At 39.5% G+C, this 16,409-nt stretch overlaps 1 protein-coding gene across 2 annotated transcripts in view; it reads left to right on the forward strand.

The window, feature by feature from the left end:
• The window catches only part of DOCK1 (dedicator of cytokinesis 1), a 314,808-nt gene that overhangs the window by 38,724 nt on the left and 259,675 nt on the right, over positions 1 to 16,409 (forward strand). The window contains exons 7-18 of one of the 2 annotated variants that reach the window (XM_074907950.1): positions 1,621 to 1,756; positions 2,917 to 3,074; positions 3,638 to 3,719; positions 4,154 to 4,289; positions 4,605 to 4,677; positions 7,165 to 7,307; positions 9,811 to 9,936; positions 11,338 to 11,462; positions 11,761 to 11,859; positions 13,010 to 13,082; positions 14,827 to 14,930; positions 15,393 to 15,576. In XM_074907950.1, coding sequence (XP_074764051.1) covers positions 1,621 to 1,756; positions 2,917 to 3,074; positions 3,638 to 3,719; positions 4,154 to 4,289; positions 4,605 to 4,677; positions 7,165 to 7,307; positions 9,811 to 9,936; positions 11,338 to 11,462; positions 11,761 to 11,859; positions 13,010 to 13,082; positions 14,827 to 14,930; positions 15,393 to 15,576 — 1,439 coding nt within the window. The remainder of the gene's footprint in view (positions 1 to 1,620; positions 1,757 to 2,916; positions 3,075 to 3,637; positions 3,720 to 4,153; positions 4,290 to 4,604; positions 4,678 to 7,164; positions 7,308 to 9,810; positions 9,937 to 11,337; positions 11,463 to 11,760; positions 11,860 to 13,009; positions 13,083 to 14,826; positions 14,931 to 15,392; positions 15,577 to 16,409) is intronic. The other variant, XM_074907951.1, reaches the window with a different exon arrangement.

The raw sequence follows: 16,409 nt of genomic DNA on the forward strand, positions 1-16,409 counted from the left end.
AGGTAATTTTGTTGTGAAAACATGTTTTTTGTTCAGCTGCAAAAATCTGTAACTGGGACACTTAGGAAATTTTTTTTTTCTTTTTTTCTCAAGCATCATTGACAAGTGAAAGGATAAATCAAAGAAGTTAAAGGAGTGCTTGCTTCTATTTATTTGACAGTCTGTGCAGACGTTCTTGTCCTGTTGGTGTGTAGTAGGTTGGGGGATTAGTCTTTATCTGAATTTCTGAGTTACCTTTTCTGGTCCACGTGGGCATCTCCTACAGAAGGACTCTGCTTCTGTTCCTCCAGGCCTGGCAGTTGCGGTATGAGCGGTCAGTGGGTTTATCTCCTGCTCTGGCTGCTGCCCAGGAAACAGTAGTAGGGAGGAGCAAGATGATTTTGTCTGCTTTTCTAATTGCTTTCAACGATGAAACATTTTCTCACTAGAAAATTCAGCTGGGAGATTGGTGTTCCAGGGATGCTTAAGAGAGTTTTGTGGTGCCTGGATGCAGATACAGAGCAGAGTTTAGGAGATGTTTCTTAATAAGCTGCCACCCGCACTCTGCAACTTGTATGAGTGATGTTCATCCACCTTGGAATTAATGCCGTGCGATTAATTGGAGGGGTTTGTGTATTGAGCCGGCTCAAGGCTTGCTTTGACACCTCCAGGTTTCCCTCTTGTCAGGGTGGGTGTGAGTAGTGATCCTCTAAGTACATGAAACATGTCGTCTTCTGCCAAGGCTCCTGTTCTTCTTTTCAAGTGATTGCAGGCTGTGTCCAAAGGGAACTTAATCTCAGAAAACCCACAAACCTCTGTGTGGCTCATTAGACGCTGCACGTTTGATTTAAGCTCATTGATCGAACCTATTTCAAAACCAAAGTTGCAGCAGCTCCATCATGAGAGGTGACTGCAGAGTTAGGAGAAGAAAATAGGGCCCATATCTCCTGGAACAGAGGTGAGGAGGTCAGTCTTAGGGAAGATAGGCAGAGAAATGCAGAGCAACCTAGACCTCACTTTTTTTTGTTTTAATCCTTGGTTCTGCTGCCAGCACTGTACTGACATGGAGAAATGTGAAAGGTCTTTCCTAAGACTGGATTTGATTATGGCAGAAGCCTTCCTCTCTGCGGAAGGTAATCATGGACGTTAACACCCTGCTGACAGAAATCTGGCTTCTGCTTTAAATAAAGGGAAACGACTTAACACCTTCTTGTATCTCGCAGGTTTTTGCTAATATATGAATATGCTTGCTTTGGAGGAGAACGTGGAGTGAGATGAAATGAACTGACCGATTTGCGTGTGGTGTGACTGTAGTTGTTTGTTCAAACTGTCGGATGAATCAGAGGAGGAAACAAAGACTCTTGCAAATTTAGTTGTTTAAGAAATTACTTCTCCAGCTGTTCTGCTATTTCATTTACGTTGTTTTTTTTCTGTGCTGTGGGAAAGAAGTGACTTCCAGCCAGGGATGGTTATCTCTGGGGTTGGTGACATGTTGAATTGTTTTATCACTTGTCAAATAATTTTTTTTCCTATCAGTATGGCAGGTGTGCATGACTTTAATGTTAAACACTTGGCAGGTGTTTTTTAAGCATTTATTTGAGCACTGTTAATTCACAAGCCTATTTTTTTTGGTTTGTTTAGAATTCTTGATTTAGATCTGGTTGTTAGAGATGAAGATGGCAATATTTTGGACCCAGAGCAGACCAGCACGATTAGCCTTTTCAGAGCACATGAAATTGCTTCCAAGCAAGTTGAAGAGAGGCTGCAGGAGGAAAAAGTAAGATAGACTATGCACTGTAGCTTTTCCCTTTGAAACATAAGACTAAACTAACTTGGTGACTTATTTTTAGCACTTTTAATGAAGAATTTGATATGTTTATGAAGACTCATCGGTCTTAAATATTTTTAAGAACTTGTATGCCTTAGGCTTTGTCTTTCATACTTTAAAGGGCTTGGTAGAATTTATGGTTAAGACCTATATCAGTGAGTCAACTACATTTGTAGGTTAATACCAGAGACACCCATGTAGCAGGTCTGTGTGTTAGGTTGTCGTGAGAGCTTCTTTTTGAGAATCAAGTAGAATAAAGTCCTCGTTATATTTGCATGATTTCTCTATGCCAATCCCCAAAACTTGTTTGTTTGAAATACAAGGCACAAATTAAAAGACCTTCTCAGACTTGAATAAGCAGCTTGTTTGCAATTCAAATCCTTATTTTTAAAGGGAAGAACGCTCCTGGTGTAAGGAGCCCTGCCCATGTCAGCACCAGTTAGTGGAGCATGGTACTCCTGAGGAGCCACTCATGAGTGCGTTAGGGCAACTTAATGAGTTGCTGCATCCTGTTGAGCTGTAATGGGCCATACACACCCTCGCAGCCCTTATTAAACTTGGTGTAAAAATACACCGGTTTAAATAGGATTTAAACTATTGCATTTTTTTTGGCATCCAGAGTTGTTTCTTTGTCCCTGCCTCAGCCAGTTTCCTTTTTGTCCCACGTGCATTCCTTCCTTCTGTCTAGATAAAGTAGTTTGTGGAAAGTTTATGGGAACTAAAGTCTGAGGGGTGGGTCACCTGTAGAAATGGCACTGTTTTCTCTCCTGTTTTCTGGGCAACCTGTCAGAAAAACATCAGACAAAACAAAGAACAAACTTGTGTTTCTTTTGGTCAGGTATATTTGAGGTTCTATCTTTTCCTTCATTTGTTTAGCTCTCTTTTTAATAAGCAAAGACACCTCATTTTTCTTTTTTTTTTTTATTGTGTGGCACTTCAAGACAGATGCAGAAAATGCAATCTGTCATAAATCTTAATATAAACAAAGATCACAGGAGTGATCAACAGAAATCCTCTCTTCTGTCTGGAAGGTTTTAGGAAAGTTTTATAGCAGTTGGATATTTGTTAGGCTAAGTTAAACTGAAGTTTCTTCTGTTCTTGAATTACAGTCTCAGAAACAGAATATTGATATCAACAGACAAGCCAAGTTTGCTGCCACTCCTTCATTTGCTTTATTTGTGAATTTAAAAAATGTAGTCTGTAAAATAGGAGAAGATGCTGAAGTCCTCATGTCTCTATATGATCCACTGGAATCAAAATTTATCAGGTTAGTGTACTCCTGAGTGTACTCCCTAATCTGTTCTTACTCAGTTATAGTAGTGAAGTGGGAGGGCTTACGAAGGTCAGATTTCTGTGAAAGGTTGTAGGACAGGGTGATCTGAGAAGGAACAGTGCAGCAGCACTTTGTCATCGTGTTCAGCACGGCATCAGGCAAGCCTCTGCGCCTCGGGTGGGTTCTGGGGTCACGCTGCTGCTCGTCACGCTGTGCCTGTGGTTCCCCAAGTGCAGAGCTTAAATGAGATGTGACTGCACCTGCCAGGCTGTGTAGCTACGCTTAGCAGCAGCCTTGGCACTAATCTGAGAGTTCAGTTTCTACACGCTCTGCCTCCTTAAAGAAATTCTTACTTTGTTGCCGAGGAGTTGCTTTCTTTTTATAAATGATAGACAGAAAGGGAAATGCCAGCTCTTCGCTAAGTAAATATTAATTTGTTTGGGATAAGTAGATTGGGTTTAAAGTAGTCTTCTGTCGGTTCTGAGGTTGATTTTTTTTTTTAATATCCTTAAAGGAAGCCATTTAAACAAAAAGTCCTCAAAATATTGTTCTTTCAGTGAAAACTACTTGGTGCGATGGTCAAGCTGTGGACTCCCCAAAGATATAGACAGATTGCATAACCTCCGAGCAGTATTCACCGTAAGTGTGTGCGCTTGGTTCCGCTGGCAAATTTTAAAGCATTTTTTCCACAGCTTGTGAATAATGAGGAATGTAATCATCTGTATGTAAACAGCATGGAGTTACCTCTGCAGGTAATGATCTTGGGGAAGGCTCATGTGAGACATCTCTCATAAGCGACTGCTAAATATTCTCAACACCTGGCTAAAATCAAAGCTGCGCTTTATATGTTTTAGCTTACTAGAAATGATTTGGCCTCCTGAGCAATTACCTTACACAGAAGTCAAGATAAGACCGTTAAGTACTGTTACAAAAACTCCTTTACTCTGAGAACGCTTTGCCTTGGTGCTAGAGGCTGGCATGGCGAAGGGAAATCTGAGCAGCAAACCTTCTGCCTACTCAAATGGAACTTGAAATTCAATTATTAAATAATCTGAAGAAACTACTATTTCTAGGACCTGGGCAGCAAAGACCTGAAAAGAGAGAAAATCAGTTTTGTCTGTCAGATTGTGCGAGTGGGCAGAATGGAGCTGAGGGACAACAACACAAGAAAACTAACCTCTGGGCTGCGGCGACCTTTTGGAGTAGCAGGTAACTCTTTGTGCTGTATCTGCCTATATCACGTTGTATTCTCGTCTAGGATGTGTGTAACTCCCGTGGGGGGGTATAAACTCAAAATTGTTCCAAATTTAATCGCTGCTGTATTGTAGAATTTACTGTAGCTTCCAGGACTGGTGTTAGCTGGAGATGCCAAAGGTTATTTGCAACGTGGTGTTGTTCTGTAGGAAAATTCTGAACTCGTGTAGTTGATAACTCTGTCCGTCTTTGAGTCCCCCAGGGTATTCCCTCAGCACCCCTCTTTCCATGTTGGTCACTTAATTCAGTACACTTTATTTTTGTTTTCAGTAATGGATGTGACTGACATAATTAACGGAAAAGTTGACGATGAGGACAAACAGCACTTCATACCATTTCAACCGTAAGTGGGGAATAGCTTAAAGAATAAGCAGAAGTGAAAGACTTAAGATTTTTAACTTTCATTTTAAAAACCCCCCATATCTTAAACTTTTGATTGGAAGAAGTGTTCTGTAGATATTCTGAAGTTAATTTATTTCAGTGTTATATTTTATCGTTAGCACTTATTAATACTACTTCTTGATAATTTTCTGTTAGTTGTAATAGTGATAGCCCCCAAAACTTTTATTTTTAAGTCTTCAGTTTGAAGCATGCATTCCCAGTTTTGTAGTCTTGTATTCTTTTCGTTTAAAGATGTCAGGGTGATAATGTGTTAAGAAGTGAAATGGTTAAAATAAGTATATTGCTGGTTTAGCTTTGCCCGAGATTGATGAAGACCAGCAGTGTTACCAACATCTATTGTAGGTGATTTCTGTGAAATTAGTAAACAATAACATTTATCATTTTCTTGGTAGCAAATATAATTTCATAGTAGGGGCTGCAGTAATTGGAGTACAAACAAAAGTTGAGAGATTGAAGGATGGCTTGATATATCTCCTGCAATATCTTCTCATAATTCAACTTTATCATGTGAGACTTGTAATTTTGGTTGGATGGTAAGGGAGGGGATGTCTACTGCATGTACCTGTTATAGCCGAATCACAGAATCGAGGAGGCCGGTTTGCTATGTGGACTTGGTCTTATTTCTAGTCATCTAAAACTGCAAACCCTTCCACAGTGACTCTAAGGTTGCTGACATGGAGTTTGATAGATACTATTTTACAGTAATTAAATTAGCTATTAGCAAATATGGGGTTGGTGTCCTTTAAGGTACAGCCATGTATGAATTTAACATAATATCAAAGATCACTGTTGACTTCAAGCCACAAAATCATATTAAGAGATATGGATTTAATAGCCTGAATTTTTGTGAATATATAGATATGTGCAGAAAAAGCACTTTTAGAAGTAAAAGCTTATTAACAAAAGAGAATATGTGGCAAATATTCTCTTCCATCCCTAGTTCATCATAGGTTTTTTTTCCATCAAATGGGGAAAGCTAGAAGGGGTAAGTCAAATGTGCATAAAATACAAATGCTTAGTTTTCCCATTGTGTGAAATGTTAGACTGCCATCTGTTCAAAAAGGCAAAACATAGTTACATTAGCTGAATTCCTTGATTAATATACTAATGGATATTCAGAGGGTTTTTTGTAATATTTAAAAAAAAAAGCTTGAAGTAATGTAATCTCAAATTAACTTTCTTTTGGAAAATAAGCTTAATGCAGGGAGCCCTTGTAGTTTGAAGATGTAGGGCAGAGAGGGTTGCAAGGTCTGCGGGTGTGGGTATGCCTCGTGGCTGAAAGAGTTTTGTTTGTATGCAACAGTGTCGCTGGAGTGGTGTAGAGGGTGTTCATGTGAAAATCAGAAGTACAATTCCATTTTTCAAGGAAAAGGCGTTTTTAGGGAAGAGTGTGTTCATGATACGTTTATTGTGTGGTAAACAATAGCGAGCTTATTTTCTAGTGAGTGTGGAAGTATGCAGTGAAAATGAATCTTTGTGCATCAAAGTGGATGCTAATGGAACGTCTAATTTTCTGCTCCATTAACACGATTTATTTTTTTATGTATATATAAATCAGCTTTTTAAAAACTGTACAATGTGATTTTTTTTTTTTCCCCCCCATAAATTAAAACGTTCTTTCTGAAAAAGTATATTTCCGAGAACACGAATAATGTGAAAACATGCAATGAATACTGGTGTCATTGTTTCCAACATAGACTTAGGCTGTATATATGAGCCACATTTTTCTTCTCATTCCATCCTTTGCTTCTGTTGTGCCACATGCAATTCTGTTTTCATATCTTTGTTTGTATTCATTCACTAGCCACCAACACAATGGCTGTCAAAAGCACTTGGCGAGATTACTTCAATGACACTTAATGCTGCTGTTTATTTATATTTCCATCTTTTCATTTATCCATCAAGTTTAACAGAATGTTTGGATTATCTGCTTTTCTTCTCCTATGCCATTTCTGTTGAGGTTTATGGCAGCTTTTCCTTCAGAGGGTATGCACTGCTGCTTCACCTATAGAATGACAGAAGTGACCCTGGAGGGGTTGAAGGGCCAGTCTAATATATATATATATATATATATATATTTTGAAGAGAAAACTGCCTGTATGGGTTGGTGCTGCTTAACAGAGGATTCTCAGGCAGGAGACATCCTTCCAATCCTCACAGAGTGTTACTGGGGCCTGTGCATGCACATCCCTGAAGGGACAAGTAACAATGCAGGTGTGCTGTACATCTCTGGGGTAGATCAACGTTCTTCTGATTAATGATCTTCCTCTGTCTTTCTTGTTACCTTTTCTGTCCTTTGTCTTGCGTTGACTAATATATACTCTTTGTCACAACTATGATATGATCTTGTGTGTTCCCTTGTTACTGTGACTTCTGGTTTTCTGTGACCCTTTGTTTCCTGGTGTTGGTCGTCATGTGCATCCTCCAGGCTAGCGTTGGATGACGCCATTCGACACAAGCAGCTGAACATATCATCCCGTTTTTCACCCAGGGTGGCAGGGGAGAATGATTTCCTTCAGACTGTTATAAACAAAGTGATTGCTGCTAAAGAAGTTAACCACAAGGGTCAGGGTATGTACTGCTCTTTATATACACTGGGGTACCTAAAATTGCTCATCGCTTGATTTGTAATGTGTGATTATTTTAATTTTGGAATCGAGGGTGCATAATATTTACCTTCAGTTGTTCACTGCTGTTTGGTAACAGAATATGTGTTTGCACAGTTTGTTCCCCCTCTTCCCCATCCTTCAGGGCTCATTCTGCCATCCCCTCCTTGCACCACACCTTCCCCCCTCCCAGCATTAATTGTACAGGTTGTCTGTCCTTTCTCTGCATTGTCCATCACCTGGACATGTTTGTATTTCTGTACTGGAAGCGATGACTCAGAGTGGCCTCTTGTGCCCTTGAGCTGTGGACTTTTGGCCTCCTCATGTTGAAGGAAGGGATATGCTCTTCCTTTACCTTATTTTTTTTTTTCACTTCACATCTGCACTCGCAGCCTTTGGCTTCCTCTCAAGAAGACCAGGGCATTGCTCCTGCCAGCACCGTGCCCACCTGAGGTTGGAGGTGGTAAGGACAGAGCCAGAGCACAGCAAACCCCACTGCTCCCCTCTCTTGGGGGCTGCTCCTCCTCTGCTCCTCGCTCAGCGCTGACACCAAACTGAGCTAGCTTCCAAAGTCTCGCTGCTTCGGGGGTTTTTTTTGTTATGTGTGTATACAAAACCTCATGATCATAATGTGTCTGCCCGTTAAAAAGTGAATTGTGGGATGGCTCAGTTATTACTGTACTGGCTTCAGTATGTTTTGGGGGGGAATCTGGATTAATATAGTGTTATGCAGGTCAGCACAGAGCTTTCACCAGACACTTGTGTGTGTGAATATGTCTCGTTTGTAGGGGGTATCTGCACAGTAGACCTAAGGAAAATTATATTTATATATATATTTATTATTTTTACTAATTAATAGCAAACGAAAATCTAAATAAAGTGTTATTTAATCATCCATTAGCTAAAGAGGAAAACTTAAATCTGCTTTCCTCCCCCTGTGTTCACATGTGGCCAGTGTGCATCAGAAAGGAGGAAACTTTTCAGCTGCTTTGACCCATTTCAGATTCTTTCCCTATGAAAGTGCCCAAGCAAACAGGAAAGAATTGGGAGTTGTTGCTTAGCCACTCAACGTAGGTACAGTTACTGTTTAATGAAATGGCAGCTGTTAGAACCATCTCTGGCAACAAGTCAGCATACAGCCTTTCATAAGAGATTTTAATAGAAAAGAAAGCTAGCTGCCAAATATGTACAAAATGAATGTATGGTTAATTGTGTGTGCAAAAGGATAACCCACAATTTGTTTTATAGATGAATATTTTTTGGGGTATTTTTCATAGACTTTAATTTTAGGATTTTCTTCTGCAAATCGCTGCTGTAATTACTTCATGCTTAAATTTGATTGCCAGTCACTTTCCCAAGAGTAAGACTTCTCTGGTTGGTTTTTTTTTTTTGTGTGTTTTTCACTTTGTTATCTTTTTTCCTGTAACAAGTGTGCCTGATGTTAGTTGGCAAGCAGCAGCTTTTTAGTGGCTGCTTCTCCTACTGAAGAGAAAAATGTCGACTGCGTAAAGCTGATGCTGTAGATTTCTTTGTGCTCAGCACAGTAAAAACAACTTATGGGGGTGGTGGTGATGAATCAGTTCAGGGTACGTCTCTGCTGTTGGTGCTGTCTTTGTTGGCATCTCAATATTAGTTGGCTGTTAATAGTAATGTTTAATTTTTTCATTCAAATCAGCATTGCCACTTGTCTTTCTTCCTGTGGAAGATAAACATTTCATTAGAAAGAACTTGGTGAGAGTTCAGAGGAGAGATACAAGCTTGAGGCCATTCTGCTAATGGCTTAATAACTGTATTTCCATGAGACCCTTTGTGGAAGACTTCAATGAGGAGAGAAGCCTTGTTCTGTGAGGAGAAGGGGTTCTTCTAGGGTCACTCCAGCTTCGTGCCAAGGGCACAGTAGGCTTGTCTGCATCTTTCCAGTCCAGACTTCAGTAGGTCCAGCTGGAAACCAAGCCTTTCCTCCTCCTTGTCTGTTGGTCTTGCTTACGTGTTTTTCTTCTGAATGGAGACCTGTTGTATTGAAGTTTTTAAACGGTGAATAAAATTTTTGCCTTTGGTAAGCCCGTGTAAGGGAAGCTACATGCATCTGCCGAACTCCTCCCTGCCAAGACGCCTGCTAGATGGTACTGCTGCAAAGTGTACAATACAAAGGCCTGAATCCTTATTTTGCACAGATTTCCAGTTTCTCAGTTTTTTTTTTATTAGCCAGTCAGCTTTCAGGCGAGCATTTTATACAGTTTTCCAGAAAGTCTGATATAATCAGACATACCATGTGCGTTGTACTCACGTTTCTGCTTGCAGTGGGTTGTTTTTTTCGAGTGTTCTAAAATACTTTGTATTTTTTGTAAATGAAGAGCAGTTACCTTAATGTATGTTCTTCCATTTTAGAACGTGTAAAAAAAAAAAAATCTTTAGTAAATAGAAAAAAAAAACCCACCAGTTTAATAATTGTGGTTTTTATACAACAGGTTTGTGGGTGACTTTGAAACTTCTTCCAGGAGATATTCATCAGATTAGGAAAGAGTTTCCACACTTAGTGGATAGGTCAACAGCCGTGGCTCGGAAAATGGGGTTTCCTGAGATTATTATGCCTGGTAAGTCATTGTGGGACTTAATACCGCTTTGTTATATTTTAATCTTCCTTAAATATCTGTATGTATGGAAGCTTTGGGGGGAAAAATAAAAGGGTGAATTTGAGGTACGTTAGAAATAATGGATCACCAAAGGATTTGGTCTCATTTAAAATAAATGCAAAATACTGTGTTAGTACCTGCCACGTGTGCGGCATCAATAAATAAAACTAACTACCCACCCCCAAAGATATGATATCACGGTGACAGTGGAAATTCTCCTCTTGTTCCAGTGAAGAAAAAAGTATAGGAATTACACATTCCAGATTATTTCCCTAGCAAGGGCAGCAACTCGTATCTCCTGTGATGAATCCAAACTAGAAAGATTTTCAGAGGAGCGGGTTGGATTAAGAGATATGCAAGTCACTTAGGGTGTGTACTAGATTTGGATAATGTATTTGAAAGAAAGCCATACTGTCTGTCCTAAATACATGTATTCTGTGGATGTTCAATTCTGGTGTTTATGAAAGAAACAAAACAAAACATGGTACTTCTCAATAAATGGCCATAAGCAACAGACTACAGAAAAAACCCTGCACGGTCCTTTTCAGATTGATGTGCTCTGGAGGATCCATTAGATATTTTCAGAACCCATCCCAGTTCCAGCTCTCCCTGTGGTTGCTGACTGTACATTTGTCAGATGTTTCACTATATATCCAGTCTGGTGTAAGTGCCTCAGCACTTCTGCTCGTTACGACTGTATGTTGGCTTGTAAACCATCTGCCTCATGAAATTAGCAGAAATCCCCCGTTTCCCCAATTCATTTTTAAAATTTCAATTGAATCGGGGTGTAGTCGAAGAGCATCTTAAGATACAAAGCTAAACACAACCCTCCCCTGCAACCCCCAAGCCACAAAACCATCAAACCACTTCCTGATGTTACAAGTTAAACAGACCTCTGCAGGTTGTTTAAATATTTTTAAATTGCAAAATATCTGTGTGTGGGATTAAGTAATGACTGTGTTAAAACTCATAATTTCAAATTAATAATGAAAAGTTGTGTTTAAAAAAACAAAGGTGGAACTGTGGTGCTTTTTTGAGTGATATGGTACATAGTCTTAATGATTGGCATACTGTCAGTCCAGAAATAGTGTGATTTTTGTTTGTTTGTTAGATTCAACTTGCTGCACTATGAGTTGATAGTTAAGACTTAAGAAATCTTTGCAGTATTTTAGCTAAACAGCTGTTTTCAGTACTAATAGTTTTGAATGTTGAAGATATTGTGGCTTTTAAATGTTTTGCTGTGTCTGTGTATAATTGCTGTTACTAAAATGTGTTGGCTGCTGTTTCTGTGTATCGTTGGTTTCACAAATCAATAGGTACTCTATAAAAATTAAGAAGTTTGTGCTTTGCTTTTCCTTCTAGGTGATGTTCGTAATGACATCTATGTAACATTGGTTCAGGGAGATTTTGACAAAGGCAGTAAAACAACGGCGAAGAATGTAGAAGTTACAGTATCTGTTTATGATGAAGATGGCAAAAGATTAGAGGTATTAAAGTATTTAACATCTGGGTTTCTTTGATTTTGATGTATATCTGTTTAGGCCTTTTCAACACCTTTCTCTGTCAACTGAAGTTCCTGTTTTTATTTACAGCAAAACTCCTTTGTCATAACACCTTGTCATGTCACTACATGCACTTTGATACTAATTTCACAAAGAGCTCTGAGCATGAGCCATTCTGTCTCATTTTGACCTACTTCACGGATGGTTTTTTTTTGTTTATTTGGATGAAAAAATGAAGTTTAAGATGGACATAAACATTTCCTCTTTTGTTTGTGTGTTCAAGAGCGTTATTTTTCCTGGTGCTGGTGATGAAGCCATCTCAGAGTACAAGTCAGTAATATATTACCAAGTAAAGCAGCCTCGCTGGTTTGAGACTGTAAAGGTATGTAAACTGTTACACTAACTTCTCTGGGTTAATATGCAATTAATATAGGTTTCAGTGGAAAGCCTTGAGAAATAAAACTAGGGAAATCCAACGCTTGTGACTGTGTCTAGTAGAACAAAAGGAATAGCACATAGACTGCTGGAAACAGATATGACTTTTTATTGCACGGTGAGTTTTATTTCATCCTTTTGGTCAAGACAAGTGTTGTGGGGGAACTCCCAACACCTGTTTAGGAATGGTTTACTCCTATTTCCATGAAGCTGGCCTAGAGAAGCAGGATATATTAAGGTTAAAACAGAATTGCCATGCTGTTGAACTCATCAGTGGTTTGGGATCTGGCTGATTGTGCTTTAAGGTTGCTGAATTTGCTTGGGTAATAACATTTTAGCTTAAATGCCAAGCTTTAACAATACAGAGGAGGCTGACGTTAGCTTTATAAAATATATTCTGTCTAGCTGTAGTCAGTGGGAGCAGTATATGTGTGTGAGGAAGGGACTTAACAGCTCCTCTGCACACTGTTGTTCTGAGTCCAAAGTTGCTTTTGTGGCATCTGTAGGCAGAAAGTGGCTGCTAGGGAATGGCAGAAACCTAGACGTGGTGTTGGGGCCGGAACGTGGGTGTGATTTAAGACAATACACCAGCTCTAGCAACAGTACCGGTGGAGAAGAGCAGTGGTTACATCTCTGCGCACTGGTTACGTGTGAATCAGAGATACAACATTTGTCCTACGTTTACTATCAGTGTATAGATAACAAATATGTTAAGAACTCTTACTTTGCTGCTGTTGATTATCAAGTTCACCTCTACCAGTCAAACTCAAGAGGGGCTTATTCCTGAGCTGGGGGGAGCAGTAGAGGAGGCTTTGAGGTTACAGCCTGCCATCTGAAGTTGCAGGTCTGGTGGGGTAACTTAACAGGCTGGCTTCATTCCTTCTCTCTTGGTGCAAGAATCAGTGATTTTCCTGGGGAATCTGTGATGTTTCAAGGTCCTCTAGGGCGAAATGAAGCTGGTACTTAACATTAATCTTTCTGAAAACACCAAGCATATTGTTGAAAGATGTCTACGTGAGATTTGGTAGTGGTCGATGATTTTTGATGATCCTGTACCGATTGTTTTCTTTCTCTGTCCTCTTTCCCAATATGTGAAGGTCGCAATCCCTATTGAAGATGTGAACCGCAGTCATTTAAGGTTCACGTTCCGTCATAGATCATCACAGGACTGTGAGTAATTCAGTCTTTTTGTTATGGTTCTTGTCAGTTCCTGGTGCCAAAATCTCCTGAAATGGGCATATAACATTCCTAATCTGTAATTGCCAATTATAATTGCTTTTAGTATGGGGATAAGTTTTTTGCCTGCTTATTTTATATTAGCATCTCAGCTTCTTTTTTCCATTACATATTCCTCACTCTTAACTGTTGACATTGTTTTTCCTTTCCTGACCAGTTATTTCTCCAAGTCAAATAAAAAACTAGTGAATAAATCTTTCAGTTAGCACCTGAAAGGGTTGTGATATTATATATCTTAGAGCAGGTGGGTAGAGGGTAGTAAAGATATTTAACAACACCGTGTGCAAAGTGGGAATGTGAAAGAGTTTACAGTAGGCTTAGCATCAGTAATTGAAGATTTAGGCATTAAGAAACTCGGTTTCTGCGTCTGGTTTTCAGACTGACTTGTGGTTGTTTTGAAGTGATTTTCATCTAAAAGATATTTGAGAGCTTGTGGTTTTCCTCAGCTTTCCTGTAACGTTGCTGGCAGCTGAAATGCTTTGAGCTGTTGAGGATGAGATCGAGACAGCCAGACATCTTCCATTTGTCAACGGTTGCTTTGCAGTGAAGTTTGGGGATTTGCCTGGGTTGTGATAATGTTCTTTCCACACAGTGATTACAGGGGCTGGCTCTCTGTATAGGGAAGCCTTTCTAAATCTGCAGCAAAATTTTTTTGCTGTAGAATAAATGTGTAGACAAAGGCATTAATCAGGTCGTGTCCACCGGATGCATTTTAAGACATGTAATACTCCTCATCTATACGTATCTGTGTCATACATAGTACATTACCCCATAGTGGTTATTTAATTGAAGCTGTATATTTTGCAAACTGATTATTAATAGAAGATTTACTTAGTTTAGAGACTGATACTTGCTAAAAAACAATATGGCTAAAATCTGTCATAAGTGTCAAAATCATGATTTTGCGCTACAAATTACTAGAGTCAGAAATATTTTTTTTAAGATAACTCCAAAATGTAGGTTGGCCATGGTTTAGATATTAAGTACAGGCCATGCATTTGGGCTGCAGGGCTTTCTCACAGGCTCCCTGGGCTATCTCAAGTTGATTGTACTTTCCTTCTAGTTTTACTTCTGAACTTTATGCTTTCTATTTGCCCCATGGATTTGGTTTTCTTTTTGATAGTAGATTTTGAACAACAAGAACAAGCTAAATGTATTTTTCAGTTCATGTTGGTTGTAGAGTGGGTTAGCTTTCAGAAACTTGGGCTCTTCATCTGCAGTTACGGATCCAGTTTCTGGTTTGGTTCTGCCGTTCCCCTTCCCAGTGACAGAGCCCTGATGGGATCCTCAGTGCTGGTTTTTAAATCATTGTTGTGGGCACCAAGCACTGCCATACTTCTAACTCCTAAATACCTGAACATTCTAAAGGCATCAAAGCTCTGTTTTTAATTTTTTTTTTCTTTAATCCAGCTTTCTAAAAGACAGATATAGAAACATTAAGCATCTAGGTACTGTTGGTGTGGTCAGATTCTTACACGTTTATTTTTCATTGTTTTGGTTCTGTCTTGCATTTAGCAACCTATCCTAATTTCTCGTACACTTTCTCCATGTGAGAGTCTTTGCTGCGGTCGTTCATTTACAGGTTATCCATATTTTTGAGATTTAGGTGGACTGTCTGTGTAAGTATCAAACAATTATGTGCTGCGTTTTTTCTTCCTTTTTTTTTTTTTTATAACAGCCAAAGATAAATCTGAGAAAATATTTGCCCTAGCATTTGTGAAGCTCATGAGATATGATGGAACAACTTTGAGAGATGGAGAACATGACCTTATAGTTTACAAGGTAGAATTTTGAGATACTTTAGTCTTTCTATAGTAGCTACCTCAGCTGACTGACTTTTAGTGAATTACTGTTACAGAATTGCACAGAAAAATGTTTTATAGACTGTTCTGTTAGATCAAGCAACTAAATAGCAAGTACTGTGCAACTTGCATGTTTGGCAGATTGACTGTTAAACCTTGAATACGTTTGGCTGGGGATGTTCTGATTCCAAAGGCACTTGTTATTGAGTATTATGTGGGTTTTCATGGCTGGGAAAAGTTACTTCTGCAGCTCTTTATCACATCTTGGCTCTAATCTGCAGACAAGTTAGTGCTAAATTACTGTTGTTAAAGACCCATTGGATAGCTTCAGTTCTGGAGCAAACCTAAGAAAATTGTGTCAACAGTAAAATTTTATTATTACCAAAGTTTTTTACTATCTGTTTGCATGTTGTTTCATGTTGTATTTAAAACACTACTGTAGGCAGAAGCCAAGAAGCTGGAGGATGCCTCGACATATTTAAGCCTGCCATCCACTAAAATAGAACTGGAGGAAAAGGGACACTCTGCAACAGGCAAGAGCATGCAGAACCTCGGAAGCTGCACCATCAGCAAAGACTCTTTCCAGATTTCTACTCTAGTTTGTTCAACAAAACTTACCCAGAATGGTAAGTTCATAGAACTGTTGGAGCTTCCTCTCCTCGGGTTGCAGTGGGGTTGTATGTACTGACTTTCCTGTCCCCCTTCCTTTGTGAATGGGTGGTGGGGTGTTTGCCACACAGTCTTGGATCGAGTTGTCTGGATGCAGCAAAAGCATCTGCTGAGGGTGTGTACTATCCAGCCTTTTCTCTGCCTATGGGCTTTGTTTTGCTTTAGAGCAGTACATGTCTCTAAGAAACCAGAAGAATCCCAAGTTAAATGGAAACAGGAATATTGCTTGCTATTTAGTTGAGACTTTTATACTGTTGTACACTGAAAACAGGCTCTGGGGCATTTTGCTTCTCTGTGGGTACGAATAATAGCATTCAGAGGATGAGTTTGCTCTCAAGAGTAGGTGATATCATGGCTCTGCTCCCAAATAAGCTGTTTTCTGTTATTTCCAAGGTGCAGTGTTCATATCTTACGTCTGAAGAAATCTCTGATGTTTTCTTGTGTTGGGCAGAAGGGATGTGAGCGTGAGAGTAGAGGTCACCCTCGCGTTCACACATCCTCACACAAACACACAGTACCGGGAATGGCGCTGGCGTATTTTATTCCTTTTAAAACTTCCCTTATATACATTTTTCATGTGTATTTATCAGCTGGCTGACTGTATCCAAAGGCTGTGGAAAGTCGAGCTGATGGCAGCCACCAAAGCAAATATTTCACATTTCCAGACTGTGCACTCTCTGTAATTTTTGCGCTTCGTTGCCATGGAGCGGTCCCTCGTTCTCTTTGCTGCACCAGAAGTAGACTCGAGAGTGTGGGTGGGTCACTGAGATGTGAGTGAGTCATGCCAGGG

The sequence above is a fragment of the Athene noctua genome, chromosome 5 (assembly GCF_965140245.1).
Source record: "Athene noctua chromosome 5, bAthNoc1.hap1.1, whole genome shotgun sequence".
Taxonomy (NCBI): Eukaryota; Metazoa; Chordata; class Aves; order Strigiformes; family Strigidae; genus Athene; species Athene noctua.